At 40.4% G+C, this 26,242-nt stretch overlaps 1 protein-coding gene across 1 annotated transcript in view; it reads right to left on the minus strand.

Annotated features, from left to right (window-relative positions):
* The window catches only part of Sorcs3 (sortilin related VPS10 domain containing receptor 3), a 579,229-nt gene that overhangs the window by 30,000 nt on the left and 522,987 nt on the right, over nt 1–26,242 (minus strand). Inside the window, exons 15-19 of the mRNA XM_027930160.2 lie at nt 24,195–24,312; nt 23,054–23,187; nt 9,559–9,672; nt 6,659–6,830; nt 3,918–4,104 (exon numbers count right to left, since the gene is read on the minus strand). Of these exons, the coding sequence (XP_027785961.2) occupies nt 3,918–4,104; nt 6,659–6,830; nt 9,559–9,672; nt 23,054–23,187; nt 24,195–24,312 (725 nt within the window). The remainder of the gene's footprint in view (nt 1–3,917; nt 4,105–6,658; nt 6,831–9,558; nt 9,673–23,053; nt 23,188–24,194; nt 24,313–26,242) is intronic.

A 26,242-nucleotide genomic window follows, 5' to 3' on the forward strand; every position in this document is an offset into this window, starting at 1 on the left:
ATTGTGTCTCATCATCTGTAGGACACAGTGAGTGTCGGAAGCTGGCAAGGCCTTTTACAAAGAGAGAAAAGTACATCTCCCTAATTTGAAGGAGAAACAAATGCCAGGTTCTCAAATAATAAAAATGCTGTATTTCTCCTTTTTTTTTCCAGAAAACTGGTATAACCAGCATTGAGCTCTATATTAGCAAATAAAAAAATATACGCAGACACGCCCTAGGCAGGAGATGTGAGGAAGTTAATGCATTCATTTCCAAAAAAAAAAAAAGAAGAAGAGAAAAAACACTGATGAAAAATTATTAATACATTAGTGATGTATTGTACGGGGGCGGGTAGATTCATTATTTTTCAACTCCGTGGCATTTTCTCCTCCTTTCATTTCTGACAACATGGACCACCCAGAGAGCATTGCATTAAGTGAAAGAAATCCAAGCACAGAACAATTTCTATCAGATGATCCCATTTATATGTGAAATCTTAAACTGTTAGAAATTACAGAAGCAGAGGGTACCTTCGTGGTTGACAAGGGATGGCAGAAGTGGGGTGGGGTAGATGCTGATCAAAGAAAACCAAGTGTGCAGAAGATAGGAGGAAGAAAGTCAAGAGGTCTATTGTACCATGGTGACTATGGTTAATAAGATTGCATTGGATTTTGAAAATCACTAGAACAATAGATATAAGTGTTCTTACCACAAAAACTAAGTTGGTGAGGTGATGCCTATGATAATTGGTCTGATTGAGCCATTCCACAGTGAATGTTTATTTCAAAACATCATGTTGTACATGATAAACTTGTATAATTTTTGTCAGGTTAAAAAATTAATGAAGAAAAAAAAATAGAGGAATCTGTGTATGTGCAGTCTGAAAATGTTTTCTGCCTACAGTTCTATGCCCTGACTCCAGGCATATGGCACTGCAAGATTTTTTCTAGCAAATAATTTCAACCTTGTCACTTCATGTGCACATTTGGCTGAACATTTAATTATTTTAAATAAGCAAATCTGTATTATTTCTGTATGGTTTGCTCAATGTCAGTCAAAGAACACAAGAGTGGGGAAACAATATTGGCTACTTCTGTTTATTTACTCATTTTCCTAGGAGCTTACCTGACTAATGTCTTTAGCTCTTGAGCTTTACTGGTCAACAAGGATACAGAAGCTGGGGCCAGGGGCCCCTGCTATCCCCTCCCAGGCAGAAGATGAAGACTGGCTTCCCCCTTCCTGCATTGACACTGAGGTCTTTCCCAACCTGGGTTCCAATGACTTATTCTTCCATCAATGGGGGGAAAAAATTCTTTTTCATCACTGAGTTTGCTCCAACACCTACTTCACCAAATAGAGTGAAACCCTTCCCCAAGATGCCTCATGGGAACCCTGGGCTTTCCCACAGCTCAGCATTGTGCACAATGCCTTAAGAACCTGGAAATTCTCAGCTTTCTGTCACTTGAGAAACTTGGTTTAGTCAGGGTAGATGCTGAAGGTTACTGTGATGCCCAAAATCATAAAGGAAGATCTCCTTCACCTTGAACTCACTCCAGAAACAAAAGGGGGTGGAGCTTACATAATTGGAATACCACCCAACATGGTTACATTTATTACAGTTTTGGATCAAGAATATTTAGTTAAAAACAATCTTAAGAAACAATACCATGTAGGAGACAAAACATGGGTCAGTGAGGAGAGAAGAGAAGGGAGGGATTGAGGAGGAACACAGAAAAGTTCCAATATCCTCACTGTCAAATAGTGACCTTTCTGATAAAAATCTAATAATCTGTGTGAAGTTGACTATTATGGGTGAGTAGCAATACTTTTGTTAGTTAAAGGCCCAGGGTGGGGCCAAGAGCAGGTTCCACTGGTAAATATGGCCATGATTGATTTGGAGGGAATTAGGAGCTGATAAAAGTTTCAAGAAATATTTCCGTTTTCATGCACATAACCCACAGCACAAACCTGGCCCTTGCTATCATGTTTTTGGCACTAAGATATGGTGGTCTTCACACCTGCAGTCAAGGCTCACCCTTGGCAGAATCAGGAACAACCTGGGTGGGGCAAGTTCTTGGAACAGAGGAATGTAAAGTTATTTTTCTTTCTTTGTCTTCATTTTGGAAGACAGCAGAAGTGTCAGGGAGGAAGCTAACAGGAAATCCTAGTAATTGCTATAATAACAGGTAACATTCATCATGTGCCAAGCTGGGTGCAAAGCAGCATTCTGCCCACTGCAGAAGACAGAACTGAAACTGCTATCATTTAGAAAGGTCTATGGTGCAAGGCTGGCCCTTGGCCAGTGTCTGGGAACTTGGCTCTGGGAGTGTTCCCAATCAACAGTTAACTAACTAGGAGGAGTGGTTCACTTTGCCTAAATTGGCTTTGCAAACAGTGTGGATTTTTGTGAACACCCACTTTCCACAGGGAGTTGGGAGGTTTGGAATATGCCAGGCTGACCGTGCTCATGTGATCAGCTTCCAATAAAAACTACGGGCACTGAGCCCCTAATGAGTTTCTCTGGCAGACAGCCTTTATGTTGTTACCTCCCACCCCAAGAGGAATCGGCACATCCTGTGTGATTCCACAGGGAAAGGGCCTGTGGGAGTTGATGCCTGGTTTTCTCTGGGCTTTGTCCCCTGCAACCTTTTCTTGATTTTGCTTTGTATCTTTTTGCTGGAATAAATCATAGCCATGGATGAGGATGAAGCTACATGCTGAGTCCTAAGAGTTTCCCCAGTTTATCATCAAGCCTTGGGGTGGTCTTGGGGCCCCGACACACACACACACACACACACACACACACACACACACTATCCAATGACTCTCTCAGATTCCTTATGAACTTTGTTTTAAAGATGAGGAATCAGAGGTTTAAAAGGTGAAAAAGTTGACCTAAGTTAGACATTTCACAAAGAAATAGGATGGATTCAAGTGCAGGTCTCCCTTGCTCTAAAAACTGCACTCATAAATACTGTGCACACTAACCCACCTATTCAGGCTCCTGCCTTGGTGTTTCCAGTCCAGAGTGATTATAGTCCATATCTGTTTTACCAAAAAAGGCCCATTTCTTGCTTCACCTCCCCTTCCTCAACAGATGTAAATCCTGCAGAGCAAGACCATATTGTGGTCTGCCCAGTGCCTGGCAGAATGTCTTGTATGTATTAAGAACTCAGCAAATACTTGTTGAATGAACCAATAAATGACTAGGTGCTTTATTTATTTTTTTCATTTGTACTATTGTAAGAACCCTATGAGGTAAAGTAGCAGAATTAAACCATTGTAAAATGGGAATTTTAAATTAAATTATACCATTTTAAAAAGTGTAGAAAGCCCCAAAAAGAAATCATTTATCTCAGTGTCACATGTTTTTAGGGACATAATTGCTCTACAGTCCAGGTCTCCACCTACATGCTCCACATTCCTCACTGTTGCTCCTTGTACTAGGGGACTAGGTCGCTTCCTGTTAATCAGGGACCTCTTAGATGTGGATTGCTTATACAGTGGAAATCATACCATCATTGTGTTGTTAATACACAATGAATACAGGGAGTTCCTTGTATTCACTTCAACACTTTGAAAACTCGTAATTTCCACCTAAATGACATGTAATGTGAAAACTATCATGGGGTATAAAGTGGTCCCTGCTTATCCACAGTTTGCTTTCTGCTATTTTATGACCCACAGGCAATGGTACTCTGAAACTCTTAAAGGGAAAATTCCATAAATAAACAACTCATAAATTTTAAATTGCATGTCATTCTGAGTAGCATTACAAGTAGCATTACAAGTCTCTAAATTCCACATGGGTAGACGCCTCAATCTTCTGGTTTGAATCACTATTAGACATATGGAACCCAGTCTCAGCTCTGAATTCCAGGAAGAAGGAGTTGCCACCGGGAGGAAAGAGAGAAAGGGGCTGGCTCATGCCACTTACAAACCACATGCAGGAAGAGGACGGCTGTGTCGGAGCCAAGGCTGTTCTCTGCATAGGCCGTCACCTGGAAGATCCCTGCACTCTTGTACACGTGCTTGATGCCATCTTCAATTGGGCTGAAGTTAGCATAGGACACGGCAATGCCATCCCCAAAGTCAAGCTGGATGTTTGTCCTTTGGAGATCACCCTGCAAGGGAAGAGCCATCGGCCTGGGTCCATTCACATAGTCCTGCCTGACTTCCAATGCGATGCTTCCTCCTGTTGATCCTTCAGCATCACCTTCTTAAGACCTATAGTCTTTCCCAGGAGGCAGAATCACCTTACTACAACCATCAGACTCCTCTCTGGAAGCCACTAGGCACTGTGGGCAGGCACTGTGGACCTATTGTCCCTGTATGTGCAACCTTGGGACAGCCGGAATTGCTGTGATACTGGCCACAGTGGGCAAGGTACAGCCTTTCTGAACTCTGAAGTAGGGAAGCCAAGGGCTTTCCTAATCCCTCACACATGGTTTAATTCTTCATAAAAATAATAGCAATAATAGGAACAGCTAGCACCAAGGTTTGTATCAGTGCCAAGCAATTAATCTCCTCATAACCCTGTATTGTAGAAAGTATCATTGTCCCCATTTGTAAATGAGGACAAAATCATCAGACTAATGTCACATAGGCAATAGTGGAAGACTCAAGTTTTGAAAGCAGTCTAACTTTAATGCTAATACTCCCAACCACAATTCTATAGCTATCATTGTTTCTATTTCTGAGCATTTATTGTTGCATTCTAAAAGCTAGGTTAATCACTTACACATCTCCTATAATGCCATCTTCAAAATTACAATATAAGGTAAGATGATCATTCCCATCCAGATGAATACTCCATACTATTCTAAATTACATATGTGTTCCCTTGTCCTTGGAATTCTTGAAAACTACCTAAGCCCCCTGTTCTCTGAAGCCTCTACTGAATATCGTGGCTCACAGGTATCTCTGCCTCTTGGAAGGCTAAGAGCATCTTGGGTGCTGGCTGGTGATGTGATGTTGATGGTTCAGGTGTGTACCTGGTACCCTCTTAAGCCAGCACTTATCTTCTTGAGGAATGATGCTGAACCCCACCCTTCCTGTCTTACCCTTTGGATAAATGTAGTCAACCTGAGTCCCGAGCAGAGATGCTGGATAAAGAAGAACAGGGTACTTCTGTTCATATTCAAAGATGGATGATGGAATAAAAAGAGAAATACATCATTTTGGAATAATGAGCCAATATTCTGCCCAGTATTTGTGAACTGGCCACAGGTTCACTTTCCATCTTCCTCCATGGCAACTTAGATGTGAGTGAAATATTGATAGTTGCTCTCTTGACCCCTACACAATGTCAACTACCCTTGAGTTTATAAATATAAATTAAAGTGGAAATGAATCCAAGGTAATTCAAATGGATAAGATCATGGCTCTTCAAGTCCATTCAAGAAAAGGTTTTTATAGCTCTATTCCTGAAAACTCCCTAATGAAAATGTAATAATGACCTCCTCTGAATCTTAAAGTCCTTTAATTCAAGCAACTGGTGTGGAAGAGGCCAAGGAATCTGTCAACCTAGGATAAGAAACCTTCACCATAAAGTCTAGTGTGGTCCTGACTTTAAAGACTCTAAAATGCTCATACATGTGAAAAAAAAAAAAAAAACAAAACCCCTCCTGGCTGGCTTTGCTCTCTTTCCATGCTATCAAGAGCACAGAGCAATTTGCATGTAAATTTAGAGGGCTTTGTCAATCAGGGAACCTTCCTGCTCCACCACCTCAGCAGAGTGCCTGAGAAGGCCCTGGTTTGGGAAGAAGCTAAACAGCCCCCACAGAGAACAAGAAGCAGACAGCAGTGCTTCTTCTACCCTAGAATGAATACACGCATCTGATTTTACTGCTCGGGTTGCAAAAGACACTAAAAATCTAATGGTGCAGGTAGCTGATGTGAAAGCAACTAATAAAATATTCTTTACAAAGGTAAGTCTAAGGCATTTCAATCATCTTTCCACTCACATACTTCTAAGACTCTCAAAGCGTTGTGGGCTTTTCTAATCAGCTAAGGGTGCACTGACCACAGGTTCACTTTCCATCTTCCTCCACGGAAACTTAGATGTGAGTAGTGTTAGTTAATGCTACATCAATCTATGCTTGGTGCTTGGTCATTTATTATAGATCCAGTGGCAGGAAGAATTACCATAGTGATTTGTATAACAATATGTTGTTTATTAATAAAGTTATATTGCAAGGCACATTCTAGTTTAGTTGTTTCTCATAAATTTGTCAGGGTGATATGATAGCATTCTTTGAAAAAAAAGGCTATTATCTGTTTCTTTAGTTTCTGCTTTTTCCAGATAATATTTCCTCTATTATGTAAAAAGAGACTCCTAAAAGCAATGGATGCATTTGAATTTCCTTTTCCTGGCAGTTTACAGTTTATGACCTACTGGTGATAAACATTTCCTAAGCAGACCCTAAGGAGGACCCTGAAAATATTTCCAGAGCTGCAGGCTTCAGAGGCAAGTGGGGTCCCACTGCAGACAGGTCTTCATTGTGGAATGAAAGGAAATGGATCTCAAAACACCCCAAGCTTTCTTTCCGGCCACTCTCTTCTGCAGAAGTCTCTGATTCACACTCTAGACTGTGGTACAGGAGCCTCTGGAAATGGCAGGTCTTTGTTTTCTTCCCTTTCCGAGTTTAGACCTCAGAGACCCCGGTAGGCTCCTACCTCTTCCATGAGGATGATGAAGGTTGCATTGTGTCCCTGCTCTGCCACCAGGCGCCCATCAGTCGTCACCACATGGAGGCCCCGAGGGGCTTTTCCAGGACACAACTGGGCCTTGGCGGAGTATTTGTCCCTTACTCCATCAGTGCAGTTATTGGACACAATCCTCCGGTACCTAAGAGGAATTGACAATTGACAGTACTGAGCTTTGTGTCAAGCATGTGAGCAAGTGTGCACATTAGAAAGAGAGCTAAAGCAAGAGAGATGCTCCCCGCAGCTGCCCCTAAAACCAAGTCTCCAAAAAAGACAGCCATTTATGAAGATAAACAAACGTGGAGGAACTGCTATCCTTCCATCTCCGGGAGAGTAGCTCCTTAAACATTACTATTGATCCTACCCGGTGAGCTGCGGATCGGATCAGTGTCTGAACCAGCCAAGAAAAATCAATGTCTGACTCACATACAGCAGTAGAGGAGGCAGACCATTGGACAAGAGAAGCAGGAAAAGTCAGTGCATCTGTCTGTCAGGGAAGAGCCAGCTGTATTTACCCAAGCCACCTCCAGCTTTCCCCATACCAGAGAGCAGCTAGAACATCAGACTTCAAACTCTCATTAATCAGGAGGCCTCTTCCTGCCTTCCTTTCATGTCCCAGATGACATTTCTTCTCCTAATACCTATGGCTCTTACTCTGGAGCCAACTGAGCTATTTCATAGCATATTTTCTCTCTTTGATAATATTTCATTTCCTACTCAACACAAATGTCAGATTAGAAGCACAGGTTTAAGACACCGGTTTAATCCTGGTAAATTTACCTCAAGGAAGAGAAAACTTCCCTACAAAAACAATCAGTGTTCTGACAAAACCACATTACATAAATGTACCTCCATCACCAACCACCACCATCACCATTATCGTTACCACCACATCTTAGCTTCTTTCACCCTCTCTGTCAGGAATAATTAACCACTCCATCCATGTTGCCGTCTTCTGGCAGTCTCAAATACAGGGGAATACAAATTCTTCTGGAGTGATATTGGTCCTCCATTAGACCTGACTTTCCCCATAGGTTCTCCACTACTGCACTACCTACTGCATAGCCCATCCAGAGATCTCAAGGAGACGTTAAGCAAATGTTTTCCATAGTTGTTTTCTCAGATGAGAAGACAATGCACCCTCTTGCAAATGTGCATCATTATTGTTCACTGTCAATTGAGCTCATGCCAGGAGTTCTGCTTCCCAGCACGGCAGTCGCTTTCTACAGGTGACTACTGTGCACTTGAAGTGTGGTTAATGTGGCATATTGCAATGATAATTTTTATATATCAGGTTAAATTATACATATTATCAAAATTAATTTTACTTTTTAAAAAACTTTAATGTGTGACTATTAGAAAATTTTTAACTACATAGCTGGTTCACACTATTGTTCTTTTGGTCATTACTGATCAAGATAATCAAATATTCTAATCATATTAGACTTTCTCTCTGATCTTTAGTCACAAGATATTTAATTTTTACTCTTAATACATATTTCAGTAGTCTTAACTCAAGTCTTAACTCAAACTTGCTATCATCTATCCTCCCTCTTTAACCTCAACTAGCCATCAGCTCAAGCTGGTTGGTGATTTGTAATATCAGCCAACACTAAAGAAACTCGAAGAGTGAATCCCTGAGGGGAGGGTGCAAATAGACTTTCCCTTTCATTTGTGTGATTTATTTGGTTAGCTATTTGTTGTTTTGCTCACCAGAATTACTTAAATTGGACCTACTTACACCCAACACATGTATATTAAGACATACAAGATGTCCTAATGCGATTATTTTCTAGTGATGTGTAAAGAATGGTGTGGTTGTCAGTTGGATGGTCCACCTGATTCTTTGTAACTATATAGTCCCCTTCCTTAAACTTCCTAGAGTTTTGTTCTCTGACACCACATCTCCTTAAATGCAAGCTGTTGGATTTGCAGTTTCAGTGGCTTAAATCCCTAATCCAGGCTCTTATAATAGCCTAACATCAAAGACTCTCCAGACTGGAATCCAGAAATAGCCCTCTCAAATCTTTAGAAGAGGTGATAATTGAGAGGACACCTTAGACTTTTGACACTCATAGCGTCTTCTGGAGACCAACATCATTCACATCAGGCAGGATACACTTAAAAATGAAGGGTCTCTACCTTACCCCGGATCTCTCAAATCAAGTTGCATTTAATCAAGATTATCAGATGCTATGTAGCCACATTGGAATGTGAGAAGTGCTATCAGTGCATCCATGTACTTGACAAAATCTCTTCTGCATCATAGAGGCAGCAAAAAAAGGCCAGACAACAAATCTCCAAGGAAATTGTTTTCAAGCATCTGAGAGATAACTAATAAGTGAGCAAAGAGAGAAACACACATCTAATTGGAGAATTCCCAAGAGTGGAACATGACCTTCTTATCCCAGGAGCTCCTAGGATGAGACTTAGGAATTCTCATTTGAAGTTTTCAGCATTGATGTATGAGAACATCCATTTCCCCTCTCCCCCGAGAGCACTGTAATAGCTGCACATCGCCTGTATCAATTTATTTTACTGGAGGCCCAAGGTACAAGGCAGCATCCCTTTCCAGAAGAGATATTTTGACCAAATAACAAGGAGGGTCTGCCAGAGGGAAATGGTAGCCAGTACTGAAGTGTGGGTGATCACAAATCTCTTCTGAGGCTTTCAAAAAGAAGCACTCTTAGCTAAATCACTCTTTTGTTTCCCTTACCTACTTGGCTAAAAACAAAACAAACAAACAAACAACAACAACAACAAAAAAACAACTCTATATTCTCTCTTCCCCAACAGCCAGGCATTCCCTTTGATGCCACCATCAAAGTAAGGGGAAAACAATGAATCCAGTCTTCAGGTGTTTGACTTACCCAGTGCTGTTCAGGTAGCTCTGGCCAAGACTGCAGTCCTTTGATGGGGATGCTGGATTGTACCAGAAAGCTGGGACACACTGGCTTTCCCCATGTCTCTCATAGCCATAGTCGCTGTGGGGAGAATGAATATTACAGAATGATGCGCATGTATAAATGCGACAACACCACAGACCCATAAAAACATACATATGTCCTAATGCTATCTAAAAAGTCACAACATGTGGTTTTAAGCATTTCCAGTGAAGGCAGATACTCATACTTTCAAATGGAGTTTTAGATTTAGAAATAGTTCTGAGTCATTTGGAGTTGGTCAAGAGGGAGAAAAATGTGGATAATCCAATGGAAATTCTAGGTTAGAAAGGTATGGATTTAAATGATGTGACAGGTACACTGATTTGGAGGTGGATGGAGGATGATATATATACACACACACATACATACATACATATTTGGATCCAGAGATTGAATCCAGGGACACTTAACCACTGAGCCACATGCTTATCCCCCCGCCTTTTTTTTTTTCTTTTAAATTTTGAGACAGGGTCTCACTAAGTTGATTAGGGCCTTGCTAAGATGCTGAGGCTATTTAAATTTAAAAGTATATTTGGGTCACAGTAGAATGAATCAGATAGGTAGATGACAACCAAGATGACATTAAAGATCAAGTTTTATGCTGTGATTTAATATATGCTGTTCCAAAATAAGTTTCATTGATTTTCATTTTTTCCTGAAAATTCAGTCTTTCTCAAATACTACATGTGCATTCACATATATACACATAGCCATTTAAATTTTCCTGATTCAATATTTAAAGGCTTTCACATTTCCCTAAAAATATAAGTGTAGTTCTTTCCATGTTACTATAAAATTTCAGTAAGAATAAAGTGAAGAAAGTCAGGTATGATTTCCTTCCTTTCTCCCATGTGCAAAATGAGGAAGTAAAAGACCATTGCAGGAGGGGAAGGCCAAAGGCTATCTCCCTGCTTCTTGGTGTTTCATAAGGTTCCCAGGTGTGTAAATGTCAAAGTAAAAGGAGAGCAATGAAGTAGGTAAATGTGATCATTGCTCTCGTAACGAGCCAGAGGTCACTGAGGGTGGCTCCTCTTGGCAGCAGAATTTATGCTTCCAAGTGCAGCATCCAAGGGTGTCCTGAAGCCCACAGACTGGACAGCACAATCTGGGCATTTGAATATTGATCCACTGAGTGTTAAGAAAACATAGAAGAGCAAGGAAAGACACTGTCTCTGCACTGCCCCTGCTTTCTGCTGCTCTTATATTCTTTGAGCCAAAACTTTGTCAAATTTTAATGAAAACACAGGCAAATGATCTGTGTGTATCTATGGAGAGGTGAGAGGAACACCAACGTAATTCCACACTTATCACCCAATGTATGCCCTGACCTTTAGAATAAATATAACAAGTCTGTCCTCAATTGATTTTCAGTCCTCTGGGGAGAGAGACACAACATACCCCAAATCCAGTTAAAGAGTAAATTAACAGCAAGAGACCAAGCACAAACTCATACAGTTCAGAAGTGGTAACTGACCAATGAGATCTCGTACACTATCTGCCCACCTCATCCCATGTTCTTACCCATCTTCTTCCCCCAAACCCATAACTGGACACTTCTGGTCCTCTTTATCTTTGTGTTTATGCTTTGTTTGAAGCACTCTATCCTTTGCCTGTGTTTTGTGGTTTCCTACTTCTTCTTTAATATCTAGGCTGTATGAGTCTGTCTCTACTTCCCTAGACAAAAATCTTTGGAAACTGAAATGGAAACTACAAAAGAGCAAGGATCTTTGTCATTGTTTTCCACCAATTTGAGAGTCAACAACCAGCAGTACCTAGAAACTTCAGGTATTGAATAAATGCACATTATGTGAATGAATATGCCAACCACCTCATAAATTACACCATTGAGTTGCATCTATTTCTGCAGGAAGATTGTGAGTCCACATGGATATTCTGGTATTAACCACAGAGAGTACCCTGAGTGCTCAGGAGGTAACTGTGGAGTGAATGTGAGTAGAAGATCTCTGCATGGAAAGGTAGAACTCAACATCAGCTTTGGCTGAAACTGGAAGGAAGGATAAAGGAACATCTCTGACAAGTAAATCCTTTGCTAAGCATCCTCACCGACTATTATACATAACCCAACACACAATTTATTAATTGCTTCACTTCATTCTATTGCTACTATCTATGATATCACTATCTATGATATATACTGCTAGGAAACTCTATAGTAACATATTTGATGTGATTTTTTATTTGGGCAGTAGGGGCTGGACCCAGGTTGCTATACCACTGAGCTATCTGCCCCCAGTTCTTTTTATTTTATTTGATACAGGGTTTCACTAAGTTACTTAGGGTCTTGCTGAGTTGCTCAGGCTGGCCTCAAACTTGCAATCCTTCTGCATCAGCCTCCTGAATGGCTGGAATTGTAGGCCTGAAACACTGTGCCTGGTTTGTCAATGTCCTTAAAGTCATTTGTATCTATTTGTAAGTATGGTAGTAATTATCTACAATAGAGATCCACTACCTCTCTCTTCCTATTCTACATTCACTGATGTCATGTTGGTGGCTTTCAACCTGCCGTGGTGGCAATATATACAACAATCAGTATTTGTTAGTTCCCAGAGAGCTGGGAGTTAAATATTTAACAGCACACCACCGAATATCTGATGCTAAGCATTATTTATGTGTGACTACACTGGGCTGTAGTATGGCTGTACTACGTCTAGAAAATTCTGCAACTGCTTTTTAAGGTGAAGCTATTGGCATGTCCAGCTAACCCTAGGAAATATTAGTAATCTGTAAAGGAAGGATGCTCTCTTAAGCAGCTCTGGGAAGGAGAGAGATGTTTTAATACTCTTTGCTAAATGTAACCATCTCTGGCAGTTCTGTTCAGCTCTGATACCTGTTAGTGATGCAGTAATTAAAGAAAGGTGCATCAGGCTTGCTGCTTTGCCCCAAAGAGCAAGAGCACCTCATTAATATTTAACAACTTTAGCAGAAACTGGCTGCCCCCAAGCTGTGGACTTCTTCATTAATTTCTGCTAAATGTATATTAAAATCTCCCATACTGTCCAACCTCCCTCCCCGCGCAGGAGTCTGCATGATTTAGACAAACAAGCAGCTCCAGCAGCTACTCCAGCTTCCTGGGGAAAGGTGTTCTGTTAAATTGTGAGGTTTGGACAGAATGCACCAGAAAGTTGGATTTGCCTCAGGGAAGTGTGCTGCCGCAGATTCTGCAAACACACAAGCAGTTTCCTTCAAGAAATAAGTCACGTATGTGTCCTTCTTGATTATAAAAGGGTTCGAACATCTCTGAGTTTAGGAAAAAATTTCCTCATTTCCAGGAACCTATATATCTTCCTTTGATTCTGAAAGAGGACCAGCTGGGATGGTCCAGAAATCCCAAACCCTCTGCCTATCAGAACAGGAAGGGATGCCCAGGCAGGCCCCATCCCCTCAGTTGGTGGATTGGAAAGGAAAACTTAAAAGTAACCAAAAAATGCCAAAGATTGTACGTAACTGGGCATGGCAGATAGAGCTGACAATCAAGACTCTTGATCCCTGTTGAACATTAGAATGATCCTAGGTGACACCCCTTTAATCATCAGGCAGGGTCCCTGGTCCCCAAGAATGATGTTGTGAAACTCTTGGAACCAGTCAAATAGGCATGGTCTCTTCTACACAAGCTCCAAGCATCGTCCAAGCCTCAGACGATGAAGCGCTGTCGTTTCCTCCTGGACCCCTCCCTTCCGTCCTCTGTACCCTCATCTAGCAGTTGAGATTCAAGGGCTAATGTCCTACCGGCACATCTATCCCATTTTAGTTATTAGTGTAATAATGAGGATTTGGGATCTGGCAATTCTTACCAGGCACAGAGCAAGCACCCACAAAACAGACACAGAAAACCATCACCATCAAAACAAAGTATTAATTAATGTTGCGATCGTTTAGCTGAGGCAGATGCTTAAGTATGGCCATAGAGAAAGATAGACAATTATATCCAAGCCAATGCAGAAATTATGTGCAAGACTCAACAAATCATTCCTCAAACATCTCTCCTGATCAAATCTCACTCTATCCATCTGCCTTATCCCCCTGCTTACCAACAACCTTATCCTCTCTCTGCTCTGTCAGTTCCTTATTCCCATCTTTGAAAGTCTGGTTATTTTTATTTAGCTCTTCAACAGCAAGTGCTTATGGCTCCACCTCTGCCTCTTGCAGAGAGCTTTCCTGGATTATGTCAGCCTTCCATGGTCTCTTCCAACATCCCTAGCAGGTGTAGTCAGAACCAGTGCTGACTTTTCTCCAATGTACGCTTTTGGCACCTTTGTCAAATATAAGATGACTGTAATTATGTGGGTTAGTCTCTGTGTCTTCTGTTCTGTGCCATTAGTCTACCAGTCTATTTTGCTGCCAATACCATGCTGTTTTTGTTACTATTGCTCTGTAGTATAGTTTAAGGTTGTATACTGATGCCACCTGCTTCACTCTTCTTGCTAAGGATTGCTTTGGCTATTCTGGGTCTCTTATTTTTTCAGATGAATTTCATGACTGCTTTTTCTATTTCTATGAGAAATTCCATTGGGATTTTGATTGGAATTGCATTAAATCTGTATAGTGCTTTTGGTAGTATGGTCATTTTGACAATATTAATTCTGCCTATCCAAGAATAAGGGAGATCTTTCCATCTTCTAAGGTCTTCTTTCTTTAGCATTCTGTAGTTTTCATTGTAGAGGTCTTTCAATTCTTTCATTAAGTTGATTCTCAAGTATATTTTTTATGCTATTTTAAATGGGGTAGTTTTCTTCATTTCCCTTTCAGAGGATTTGTCACTGATATACAGAAATGCCTTTGCTTTATGGGTGTTGATTTTGTAACCTGCTATTTTGCTGAATTCATTTACTAGTGCTAAAAGTTTTCTGGTGGAATTTTTTTGGGTCTTTTAGGTATAGAATCATATCATCAGCAAATAGTGCTAATTTGAGTTCTTCTTTACCTAACTGTATCCCTATAATTTCTTTCATCTCTCTAATTGCTCTGACCAGTGTTTCAAGAACTATGTTAAATAGAAGTGGTGAAAGAGGGCATCCCTGTCTTGTTCCAGTTTTTAGAGGGAATGCTTTCAATTTTTTCTCCATTTAGAATGATGTTGGCCTTGGGCCTAGCTTTTACCATGTTGAGATATGTTCCTGTTATCCTCAAAGTGGATCAAGGACCTAGGAATTAAACCAGAGACACTGCCCATCTATTAAAAGAAAAAGTAGGCTCAAATCTCCATCATGTCGGATTAGGCCCCAACTTCCTTAATAAGACTCCTATAGTGTAAGAATTAATATCAAGAATCAATAAATAGGATGGATTCAAACTAAAAAGCTTCTTCTCAGTACAAGAAACAATCAGTGAGGTGAATAGAGAGCATACTAATCGGTAACAAATTCTTACCACATGCATGTCAGATATAATACTAATCTCTAGAAAATATAAAGAACTCAAAAATCTTAACACCAAAAAACAAAATAAAAATAAAAATAACCCAAACAATAAATAGCCAAGGAACTGAATATACACTTCTCAGAAGAGGATATGCAATCAATCAACAAATATATGAAAAAATGTTCAACATCTCTATCAATTAGAGAAATGCAAATCAAAACTACTCTAAGATTTTATTTCACTCCAGTCAGAATGAGAGCTATTAAGAATACAAAGGGCAATAAGTATGGGCGAGGTTGTGGGGGAAAAGGCACACTCATAATTTGCTAGTGGGACTGCAAATTGGTGCAGCCAATATGAAAAGCAATCTGGAGATTCCTTGGAAATATGGGAATGGAACCACCATTTGACCTAGCTTTCCCTCTCCTTGGTCTATACCCAAAGGACTTAAAAACAGCATATTACAGGGACACAACCACATCAGTATAGATGAAAAAAATTGTGCTTTATAGCAGTACGATTCACAATAGCTAAACTGTGGAACCAATCTAGATGCCTTTCAGTAGATGAATGGAAAAGAAACTGTGGTATATATACACAATGGAATATTACTCAGCATTAAAAGAAAAGAAAATCATGGTATTTGCAGGTAAATGGATGGAGCTGGAGAATAAAATGCTAGGTGAAATTAGCCAATCCCCCAAAAACAAATGCTAAATGATTTCTCTGATTTAAGGATGCTGATCCATAATATGCTGTGAGTAGTGGGGGGGGGATGGGAGGATTAAATGAACTCTAGGTAGGGCAAAGGGGAAAAGTGGAGGGAGGGGAAGGGAGTGGACACAGGGGTGGGAAAGATGGTGGAATGCTATGCTCATCCTTACCCTAAGCACATGTATGAAGACACGAAGGATGTGACTCTACTTTGTGTACAACCAGAGATTTGAAAAATTGTGCTCTATATGTGTAATATGAATTGTAATAAATCCTACTGTCATATGTAACAAATTAAAATTAAAAATAAAAATAAATAAATAAAGAACCATTGCTCTACAATAGATCTTGCTACAAAAATGGAAATGTTTTATAGCTATGCTGTTCAATATGGTAGACACTAACCAGTATAACAATGGAATTTATTTTTAAATTTGATTTCATTTTAATGTGAATCATCACGTGACTAGTGATTACTATAATGGGCACTGTCGTTTTGGCCCACAAAATTTAGCTCTCAATGATATGCTTTATTATTCTCTGTTATGCCTTCTTTTAGTATAATAACTCTTGTTTATGCATTGTTTATTGTCTTATTTATACTTTGGCTTGTCCACTATAGAAAAATCATTCTTGCTTGTGCTTCATATGTATAATACTGAAGGTTGAATAATTTTAGACCCACCTGAATTTATGTGGCCCACCAAAATCTCTTTCCCTCTGTCTTCTACATCAACACTGGGCAACCTTGCTCCGAGGATTTGGCCCCATACTAGATAAGAAAAGTAGCCACCACAACATACTAAGACTCAGGATCTGAAGTCATATTATTATCTTGAGTGAATTAACCTCTCTGTTCATGTCCATTATAAAATGCCCATAATAGCAAACTCTCTTCCCAGGAGTTGGTTGAGATGATTAAGAAAGAAAATGGATGCATAAGACTTGGTGCAACACCTGGTACATAGTAGGTGCTCAGCAAAAGTTCTTGTCAAGTAAGCAGATGGGTAAATAGGAAAGAAGAGGACTACATACCATAACCTGGTTTATGGGTCTAACCTGGTTTCTCACTGAAAAAATACATTTGGGTCTCCCAGAGGGCTGCTTACAAGGGAGCCCTCATTTCAGAGCAAGCCCCTTATGCTCCCCTTTCTAACTACCTGCTAGTCTCTAACACCCCTAATTCTCAGTGAGAATTTGGTCCTGGCTCATCACCTGCATCATGATGGAGGTTGCTGCAGAACTGCTCTCTAGAGTAAGTTCAAGGCAGGGGGAGTTATGAGGCTCTTATTTTGAAACATCCATATTGGTGCCATGTTCATGCTTATTATTGACACCTGCTTGGCTGCAAGTTGTGAAAGTCAATGATGCCCTACAAATAAAGCTCCTCTCTTCAAGAAGAGGGGGGACACAGGTAGAAACTACCTTCCCTTTGTGAATCCAGGTTGTGTTCCTCAACTCTTCCACACAGTGAAGATAATCAACCTGCTCTCTCCAGCCTCCAACCCAACTAAACTAAGTTACATCCTCTTCCTGCTGTCTCTGAGAATTACACTGTGCCTGGACCAACCAAATGACTATGTCCTGATTTGGTTTGGGGAAACAACTAAATGGAAAGTGCATAATTGCTTCTGCTAACCAAGCTGGGCACTTCACATTCCTTAGCTAATCATACTTCCTGGTAGGGGGTACCATTGAGAAGGAGACAAAGCTATGAAATGGTTGCCTTGCACTGATCTCTAGCATCACCTTAAACACAAAGAGTCAAACTACATTTGTTGAAAAAACTAAATTTCAAAACCTGACCTATGTTAATTGAAAATGACTTAAAGACACAGAAGATAATTTCAAATATTCAGACCTAGTGTTTCCCCAAACCACTGTAAATAACCCAGAACTTTCAGAAATCAAAAAACTACTTCTCCCACACACAGAAATGGTGGAAAGCATACTTTTTAGTCATATTACATATTGTTACTATTCTCTGATTATGAAGGATGTCGAACATTTTTTCAACGTTTGTTGGCCATTTTTTTTGCGAAGTGTCTATTTAAATTATTGCTATTTACTGATGACATTATCTCTTATATAGAAGACTCCCAAAACTTCACCAGAATACTTCTAGAGCTAATAAACAAATTTAGCAAAAGGAGCAGGATACAAGATCAACATACATAAATCAATCACTTTGCTATAATCCAATAATGAATGTGCTGAGAAAGAAATCAGGTAGACTGTCCCATTCATAGTAACTTCAAAAAAGAAAAAAAAATATCTAAGAATAAATGTAATCAAAAAGGTGAAAACCTTCATAACGAAAACTAGAACACTGAAGAAAGACATCAAATATCTTAGAAGACGAGAAGACATCCCATGTTCTTGGATAGGCAGAATTAATACATCAAAATAGCCACGTACCAAAAGTGTTTCACAGATTCAATGCAATCACCATCAAAATACCAATGACATTCTTCACAGAACTAGAAAAAATAGTACTAAAATTGTTTGAAAGAGTAAGAGGCCCAGAATTGTTATGGGATATATATATATATATATATATATATATATATATATATATTTACATGTCTGTGGTCAATCATACTTCATATTAAAAAAGTAGAAGAATGGTGTCAATCTCAAGCAATGTAAACAAGCATCCAAGACTTGATGCTCTTAATGATAATAATCATCAATCATATCTCATATAAAAAAACTGTAGTGAGATGAAATCTCAATGTAGTTTTTATTTGCATTTTCATCTCATTCCAGTCAGAATGGCAATCATCAAGAACACAAATAATAAAAAATGCTGATGAGGATGTGTGTCAAAAGGCACTCCCATCATCATTGGTGGTACTGAAAATTAGTACAACCACTTTGGAAAGCAGCCTGGAGATTCCTAAAAAGACTAGGAATGGAATCACCATATTACCCAGCTTTCCTACTCCTTGGTATTTATTCTAAAGAACTAAAATCAATGTGATACAAGCACATCAATGTTTATAGCAGTGCAATTTACAATAGCCAAGTTATGGAACCAGCCCTCATGCCCATCAATGGATGAATGAATAAAGAAGATTATACACACACACACACACACAAACACACAAACACACACAAACACAAATGGAGTTTTACTCAGTAATAAAGAAGAATTAAATTATGGCATTTGTTGCTAAAAGGATAGAACTAGAGAACATCATGCTAAGTGAAATAAACCAGACTCAGGAAGTCAAGGGTTGACTGTTTTCTCATATGCAGAAGCTAGAGCAAAATAAGGGAATATAAAAGGTGGAATCCTGTGGAAATAAAAGGTAGATCAGTGGATCACAGGAAGGTGATTGAGGGGGAGAGACCAGGGAAAGGAAAAAGAGGTAGAATGAAATTGACCAAATTATGCTATGTACATATATGATATCGATATACCAGAGTGAACTTCACATTTATGTATATCTACAAAGTACTAATTAAAATAAAACTCTAAATAAATTGAAGACAGACAGTAAGGTAGAGGAAGGGGCATAGGGGTAGGGAAGTGGGAAGAGAAAGGGGAAATTGGGGGGCTAAAGAGGAACAAATTATATTCCACGCTTTTATGATTGTGTCAGAATGAACCCCAATATTATATATGACTATAACACAATAATAAAAACATAAAAATGAAATAAACAAAAAAGAAAAAGAAATAAGTGATAGAGGCTTCTTGGAGACCATATACCTCTTAAAATTCTATCACTAAAGGTCAAAACTACTGTATTTGAAATTGTTTTACAATTAATGAAACATTCCATAAGAACTTTCATCAAGAGTGGTAAACCTAGGTTGCTTGGAGATGAATTTTGATTTTAGAGTAGCTGAACATGGATACCCTGTTTCTTCTGAAACCTAAAGTAAATATGAAAGAATAAGACTTGTTTGATTTCTTGAGAAATGGTTGAAATAGAGGCAAGAACAAGAGATTTAGCTAGTCCTGCATTATTTGAAGCCCAGCTATGTAAGCTTGGTCAAGTAACTTATGGTCAAGATGCTTAATCTCTCCTCATTAAAAGCCAATAGTGAAGGTCCTGATGATACAGGGCCTTGGATCCAGGTGGAATTTCTATGCAAAGGTGAGAACCACAGGATGCCTTGCAAGAGCTGCCCTCCCCACCCACCAGACTTCATTTAGAGATGGATTATGACAGTAATCTCTAAATAATGATTTAGAAACAATGCCACCAGCATTAAAATAAATAGGTAATACCCAAAAGTACTACTCTGAAGACTGTGTTTAAGTGGATGTGTAAGCTCTAGCTCAGTTGCTAAGGATACAACAGGGACCACTTAACCCTGGGGTCGGTCCAAGATTCACAACAGCAGCAGCACCACCAATAGCAACTATGTGTTGTATGGTCATCACTTGGATGAATGCCTTATCTATATTCATGATGCATATTTATCCATCCATCCATTCATTCATTCAGTTCTCCCTAGGACCCAATGGGTCCTACATATAATCTATTTTTATTTTGTGCTAGGAGACAAAGACACAGAGATTAAGAAAAAAAAAATCCCAAGATCAGCACTGGAATTTTTATCCACACCAATAAATGTTAATGGAATTACTAATGGAAATATATGTTAGAGTTCTTGTTCCTTCTCACTTCTGTGGCCTCCCAACAATGGGTGAGCATCTATTGTGTCTGGAGAGATACAGGATATAAATATGGAATACATCTCTATAGGTTGAGGCAGAGATAGGGTGCTTCAATGGAACTAGTTTGCAGAAAGACAAAAGTTGCCCGAAACATTCGGTTGCTGATTATTCAAGTTGACATCAATCTGTCACAAGCCATAATTCTGAGTGAACTACAGTACACACTGCTTTGACTGTTTTAATTGATTGTGGTTAATAATTAAAATTATTTATTCTAACTGTGAAAAATAGTCTTTCTTCCCAAAGGATCAAAATTGCCACAGAAGGGACCCAGCTACTGAAGTTTAAATTCTGTTTAGTACCTTCCATTTGATAAAATCTCACTAAAGTCAAGCTTTCTAAAGAACGAAAGCAGGTAGGGAGAAGTCAGTCACCCACTTGGCTTGCACTTGTCAGTTATTTTCCTAGTAGAAAGTGGGAAACAGAGCAAGCTTCTTGTTTCAAATCCGTGAGGACAGAAGGAGGAAGGCTATTGGTCAGGGGCAGCTGTTCTGCACCCATGGATTGACAGTTAAATCCCTTGTTCTCTACATCATCCATTTCTCTGGACTGACCTTTGTTATTCAGCTCAGAAAAGCCCCAATGCAACTGTATCATTGTTCAGCCCCTTCCATGTTCATAGGCTCACGCTTGAGCCCTTAGCTTTGTCTTTTAACCTGGGATGAGCTATAATCAAATAAAACACTAGCTTTTGACTTGGACACAAAGGAAGAATTCATCCAACTGGGATCAGAGGGATATCCACACATTCCCAGCTCTGGAGAGGTTTTTGACCCTTCTGAAAAGAACATTCAGAAACATGTTACAACTCTTCACCGACTGTTTACTGTGTGCTAGACACTGAATTCCACAATGAGGAAAGTCAAAAGTTCCTGCATTCAGAGCACTTGCATTCTACTGGGGAAAGATGGGTGATAATAAAACATTCAAAAACATGATCATTTCAAATGGTGTTTAATAATAAGGAGACATCGAAATACAACAATGTGTTAGAGAGTGCTAGGGCACAGGTGAGATTAGGTGGTCTCAGAAGACATTTCTGAGAAGCTGATAATTTTGCTGAGACATGACATATTCAAAGGTGCCAGCCATCATGAGATTTGGGAAAAATTCGTATACTTCTTGTTCCTTCTTCTATGAATGAGTCTGGATTAATTAAGTTCAAGGAAATGGTATGACTGCAATGCAGGGAAAGAGGGAAGTATAGTAAGAAATATCGACCCAGGTAAGCCAAAGCCAAATGACCTACAACAGAGCAGGCCAGAAGAAGACTGGATTATAATTTAAGGAGGGAGGGAAACCATTGGAGCACTTTAGTCATAGGAGTTATGAGATCTGACTTGGATTTATTCAAGTATAATTTGATAAATGGATTTTAGGGTGGCAATGCTGGAGGGAGAAAGAGAGTAACTCTTGGAAGCATCCATATTTTTGGAGACGGTGGAAGAACTTTGGGACATAGTGCATTGTGGACATAGAACTTCAAGGACTCAGTGTCCTGGGTCTGAGGATGAGGAGAAGGAGATTTTTACTTCAGCTTCTGAGTGGATAGCTGTGTGCTCTATCAAGACTGGAAACACTGAACAGGAACTTCTTCCACTAAGAGGATTTAAGAACAGTTTTCCTTGGGCCACATCAAGTTTGACTTCCCTCACTTTTTTTTGGGGGGGGGATGGGGTATTACCAGGAATGTAACTCACTCTGCCACTGAGCCACATCCCCAGCTCCATTTTGTATTTTATTAGAGACAGGGTTTCACTGAGTTGCTTAGCACCTCGCTTTTGCTGAGGCTGGCTCTGAACTCACAATCCTCCTGCCTCAATCTCCTGAACCACTGGGATTACAGGCATGTGCCACCGTTCCCAGCTTGACTTTCCTCTTAAAAACTAAAGAGATGTATGCTGAGGAGATAGCTAGAGACATATCTGTCCAAAAGGAGAGGGAGGCCAGGTCTGGAGGTAAGTGTTTAAATATTTGGGAGTCATGGGCTGTAGGGTGAGGATGCGATCTGAACAGGTGAGATTAAAAGTTATTCTTTGTCATTGTCATTGGAGAATTACAGTCTACAACATTTTATTCAATATTTCAAAATAACTAGAAGAGTCCAAAGACTCCCAACCCAAACTATGATCAATGTTTGAGCAGAAGGAAGTGCTAATTATCCTGAGTTGATCATCATCTATTGCATACACATGCACATTATCACACTGCACCCTATAAATGTATACAAATATTATATATCAATGAAAATGAAAAGCAAAGGAAAGCATGGCAGACAGTTCACATGAAGCACAGTTTGAGGAAACAGGCCTGCAGGCCAACATCCAAGGCTCTCTAAGCTCCCTCTGTGCCCAGTCCAACCCCTCTATGACTGTCCAATACATCTGCTCACTGAAGATGAGGGAAGCCTTGGAGATGCTGCTCTGATACAGCAGTGACCATCCCTGTTAAAATGCCTTGGCCTGCCTTCTTCCCAGCAGCGCAGCGCTCCCACATGGCTTCATAACCTGACCAGGGGACATACATCCTGTCTCTGGAACATGCCTTTTTCTCCTACCTCCTTCTTCAACCCCATTCCACAGACAGGTAAAAATCAGGTTGTAATTGGTGATAAAATGCCAAAGGACTCACCACTCGAAGTCCCAATCGGCACAGACACAGGGTTCTGAGACCACTGACCCCGAGTAGTCTCGGCCCAGGGCACACTGAGCTCCTGGCTTGCGTTTCTTGAATATTTTTCTTTCTCCCATGACGCAAGGCTCTCCCTTAGAGAGAAAGTCCATAGTGAGAGAGGCAGAAAAATATAAAGGAGCTGAAATAAGCCAGCTTCTCAGCAAGAGACACTGGCCTTGTCCTTCTCTGCTCTACCTTTTGTGCTACTCAGTATAGCAAATCTATCCTCAGGAACCATCCAGTAATTTCAAGAATAAACTGCTACCCCACAAAAGGATCACTGTGGGAGGCTGGCCCACGCCATCCCTCCACCCACCCCATCCCTCCATCCACCCCATCCCCTGATATCCACATCACCCTGTTTCTTCTCCTTGTCTATAGAGACTGCAAAGACTCCTGGCATCCCCGTGAACCACCAGGGCACAAGCCATGTGGCTTCAGCAGAATATCAGGTGGAACGAAGCCCACATGTGGCACGCAATATCCTGTCATCTTCACAGTAAAATTGAAGTTGACCCCCAAATTCCCTCCATCTGCCAAATGACAGTACCCAACTCCTAATTCTTAAGCTAGAGATTAAAAGAGAAGTTGCTACAAGTTACATAGCCACAGGGTTCTAAAGAGTGCAGACACCTGCCCCTATTACACAGTAACGGGTATCAGTCATCGGCAGACCCATCCACCTTGCACTCTGTGATCCTCTTCCTGACACCCCAGGGCCCTTACTTCAGTCTGGCCTAAGATATATTCTCACTCTCCACAGTGGCAGGGCAGATGAGCAAGCCAAAGGAGGGCCTCCTAGTGAATATGCCTGATGCTCACTTCTCTGCACATAGAGATAAATCCCCAGGTTATCATCACCTCCTCTCCCCAGGTAGCTGAGACATCTCAATGATCACATACATAGGATCCCAGGGGCCAAATGGTCCCTAAATATCTTGTACCCGTGCTAGGCCTGGTATGTCCCCTGAACCCACACCCACTGCTCAGATATCCTGCTACCTTCCTCCTCTGATAGGAAGGCCCCAGGCTAAATACTGACCCAAGCTTGCAGGAGCTCCTCTCCCTAGAGGCCAGCATGCCCCACCCTCGGCTGTACCTGATTGAGCAGGTGCCAGGTCTGATAGTCCTCCTTGGTGCAGCGCCGGCTGAAGATAGACTTGTAGTCCACTTTCACTAACTGCCATTCAGAGCGGAGGCTGAAGTGGCCAAAGACTCTAAGTGTTTGGGGAAGGGCAGGAAAGACAAGCAGAGAAGGCCCATTGTCAGTAATGCACCAGAACTAAGGATAGAGGACTGGACCGCAGCCTGGACTTTTCCTGTCCTTCCAAAATGAACTCTTGGAAGGCCACTGAAGGAGTCCACTGTCCTCAGAGTTCCAGCTAATCAGCATGGCATTCCCAGTGAGTTTAACATTAAACATTTTTTCCTAATTGCAAAAGTCATATATGTGCTTTCCAGGAAGATTTAAAATGTAGAAAAGTTGTACAACAATCCAAACCCCAGGTAAAACCATTGTTCACATTTGGAACTATAGCCTTCCCATTTCTCCTTAATGCAAACACTGGGATTTCACCTATCCATGTGCATTGACAGGGACTCAGTTTCCTCATCTGTAAATTGGTGTGTGTGTGTGTGTGTGTATGTGTGTGTATTGAAAGAGGAGTGGATTAGCTAATCTAAAGTATGACTGCCATTCCTCAAATTCTGTGACTGTATCTAAATGTGTTGTAGGTGAAATTTCTATTGCCTAACTCACATGAATGCCCTCTCCCCTCTCCTCCTCTGAAAAATCATAGCAGTCTCATAAAAGGAACTCATATTTATGTATAGTAAAGAAGCACACCATCAGCATGACTTAGATAATCAATACTGACCTTTTCAAAGCCCAGCAGTTGAGAGCCCTATGAATGATCAATCATCTCTAGAAAAATAGGGGGAAAAAAAGACGGATCATCCATACTCAACTCGGGTGGCACGTCTTGCAATTACAAAGCAAGACATCTATCACCTTGATGTAAAGGGTGACTAATCATGCCAGGAGCTTAGAACAAGTCTGAAGGAACTGGAGTCCTTCAGACACTGGATGGTTTCCATTTCTTGAAACTAAGTCACACTACAGCCCTGGAATGTCCTCTGCCCAGGCTCACATACTGTCATGATGAAAACTAAGAGAATAACTCTCTCATAGGACAGTTCCTTCAGTGGTTTGAAAGACAAGGAGAAATGGGATTTAAAAACAATTGTGAAATGGGGAAAGAAACAGGATTATCTTTGTAGATCATAAACTGAAAATATATCTCAAGAAACAACTTTGAATGTGTTATCAGATAAAACTAAAATAAAAACTTTATGTCAAGTAAGATTAAACAGACTTCGAGGGAGCAACTGAGGGGTCTCTCCTTTAGTAAAACTGTAGAGTCTTTGTACGAGTATCAGCATCTGCTCAGCTTTGGGTAGAAGCCCTGAGCCTAGAACACTCTGCATATATGGTACACCCTGTGGGGAGTGAACTTGACTGTCTCTCCTGGTTCTTGGTTTTGTTGCATTCTTGCTAGATCCAGTGGTTTCCAGATCCCACACATCAATGCCAGGCCATCCACCAAGGTATTTCTATCTTTTCATTCTGAATTCATTCAGAGGTTACAAATCTCTACATTTCAAATCTTTAACAAAACAGCTTTCTCCTATCATAAATGTCTACTTGTTTGAAGAGAGATGAATTCAACTGATAACTCATCAAGAAAAAAATGAAAGGATGTGAGAGGACCTTGACAAATGTCTCCTTCCTTCTCTATCCAGCCTATCAAAATTCTCCCACATTCAAAAGACACCTCCTCTTGTGAGTCCTCCCTGATTGGAGCTCTCTGAGTTGCAGGATGTTTGTGATGCTAAACCGAAAACTTCTGCCTACTCCAAAGAGTTTAGTAATTTCATGGATCACAAAATACATCACCATGGATTAATCTCATGCCTTTCTATGAAACGTTGGCTAGGCAGACAGAAGAGGGAAATATGAAGCACACGATTTACCTGGATGTCAGCAGGGTAACTGGCAGGGCTGCCATAGCAATTAAAAAAAAATGAAAAGCAAAAAAAGAGTCAGGTGCTAGTAAAATTATGAGGCTGAACAACACCTAATTAGAG

Source organism: Marmota flaviventris, chromosome 4, assembly GCF_047511675.1.
Source record: "Marmota flaviventris isolate mMarFla1 chromosome 4, mMarFla1.hap1, whole genome shotgun sequence".
Lineage (NCBI taxonomy): Eukaryota > Metazoa > Chordata > Mammalia > Rodentia > Sciuridae > Marmota > Marmota flaviventris.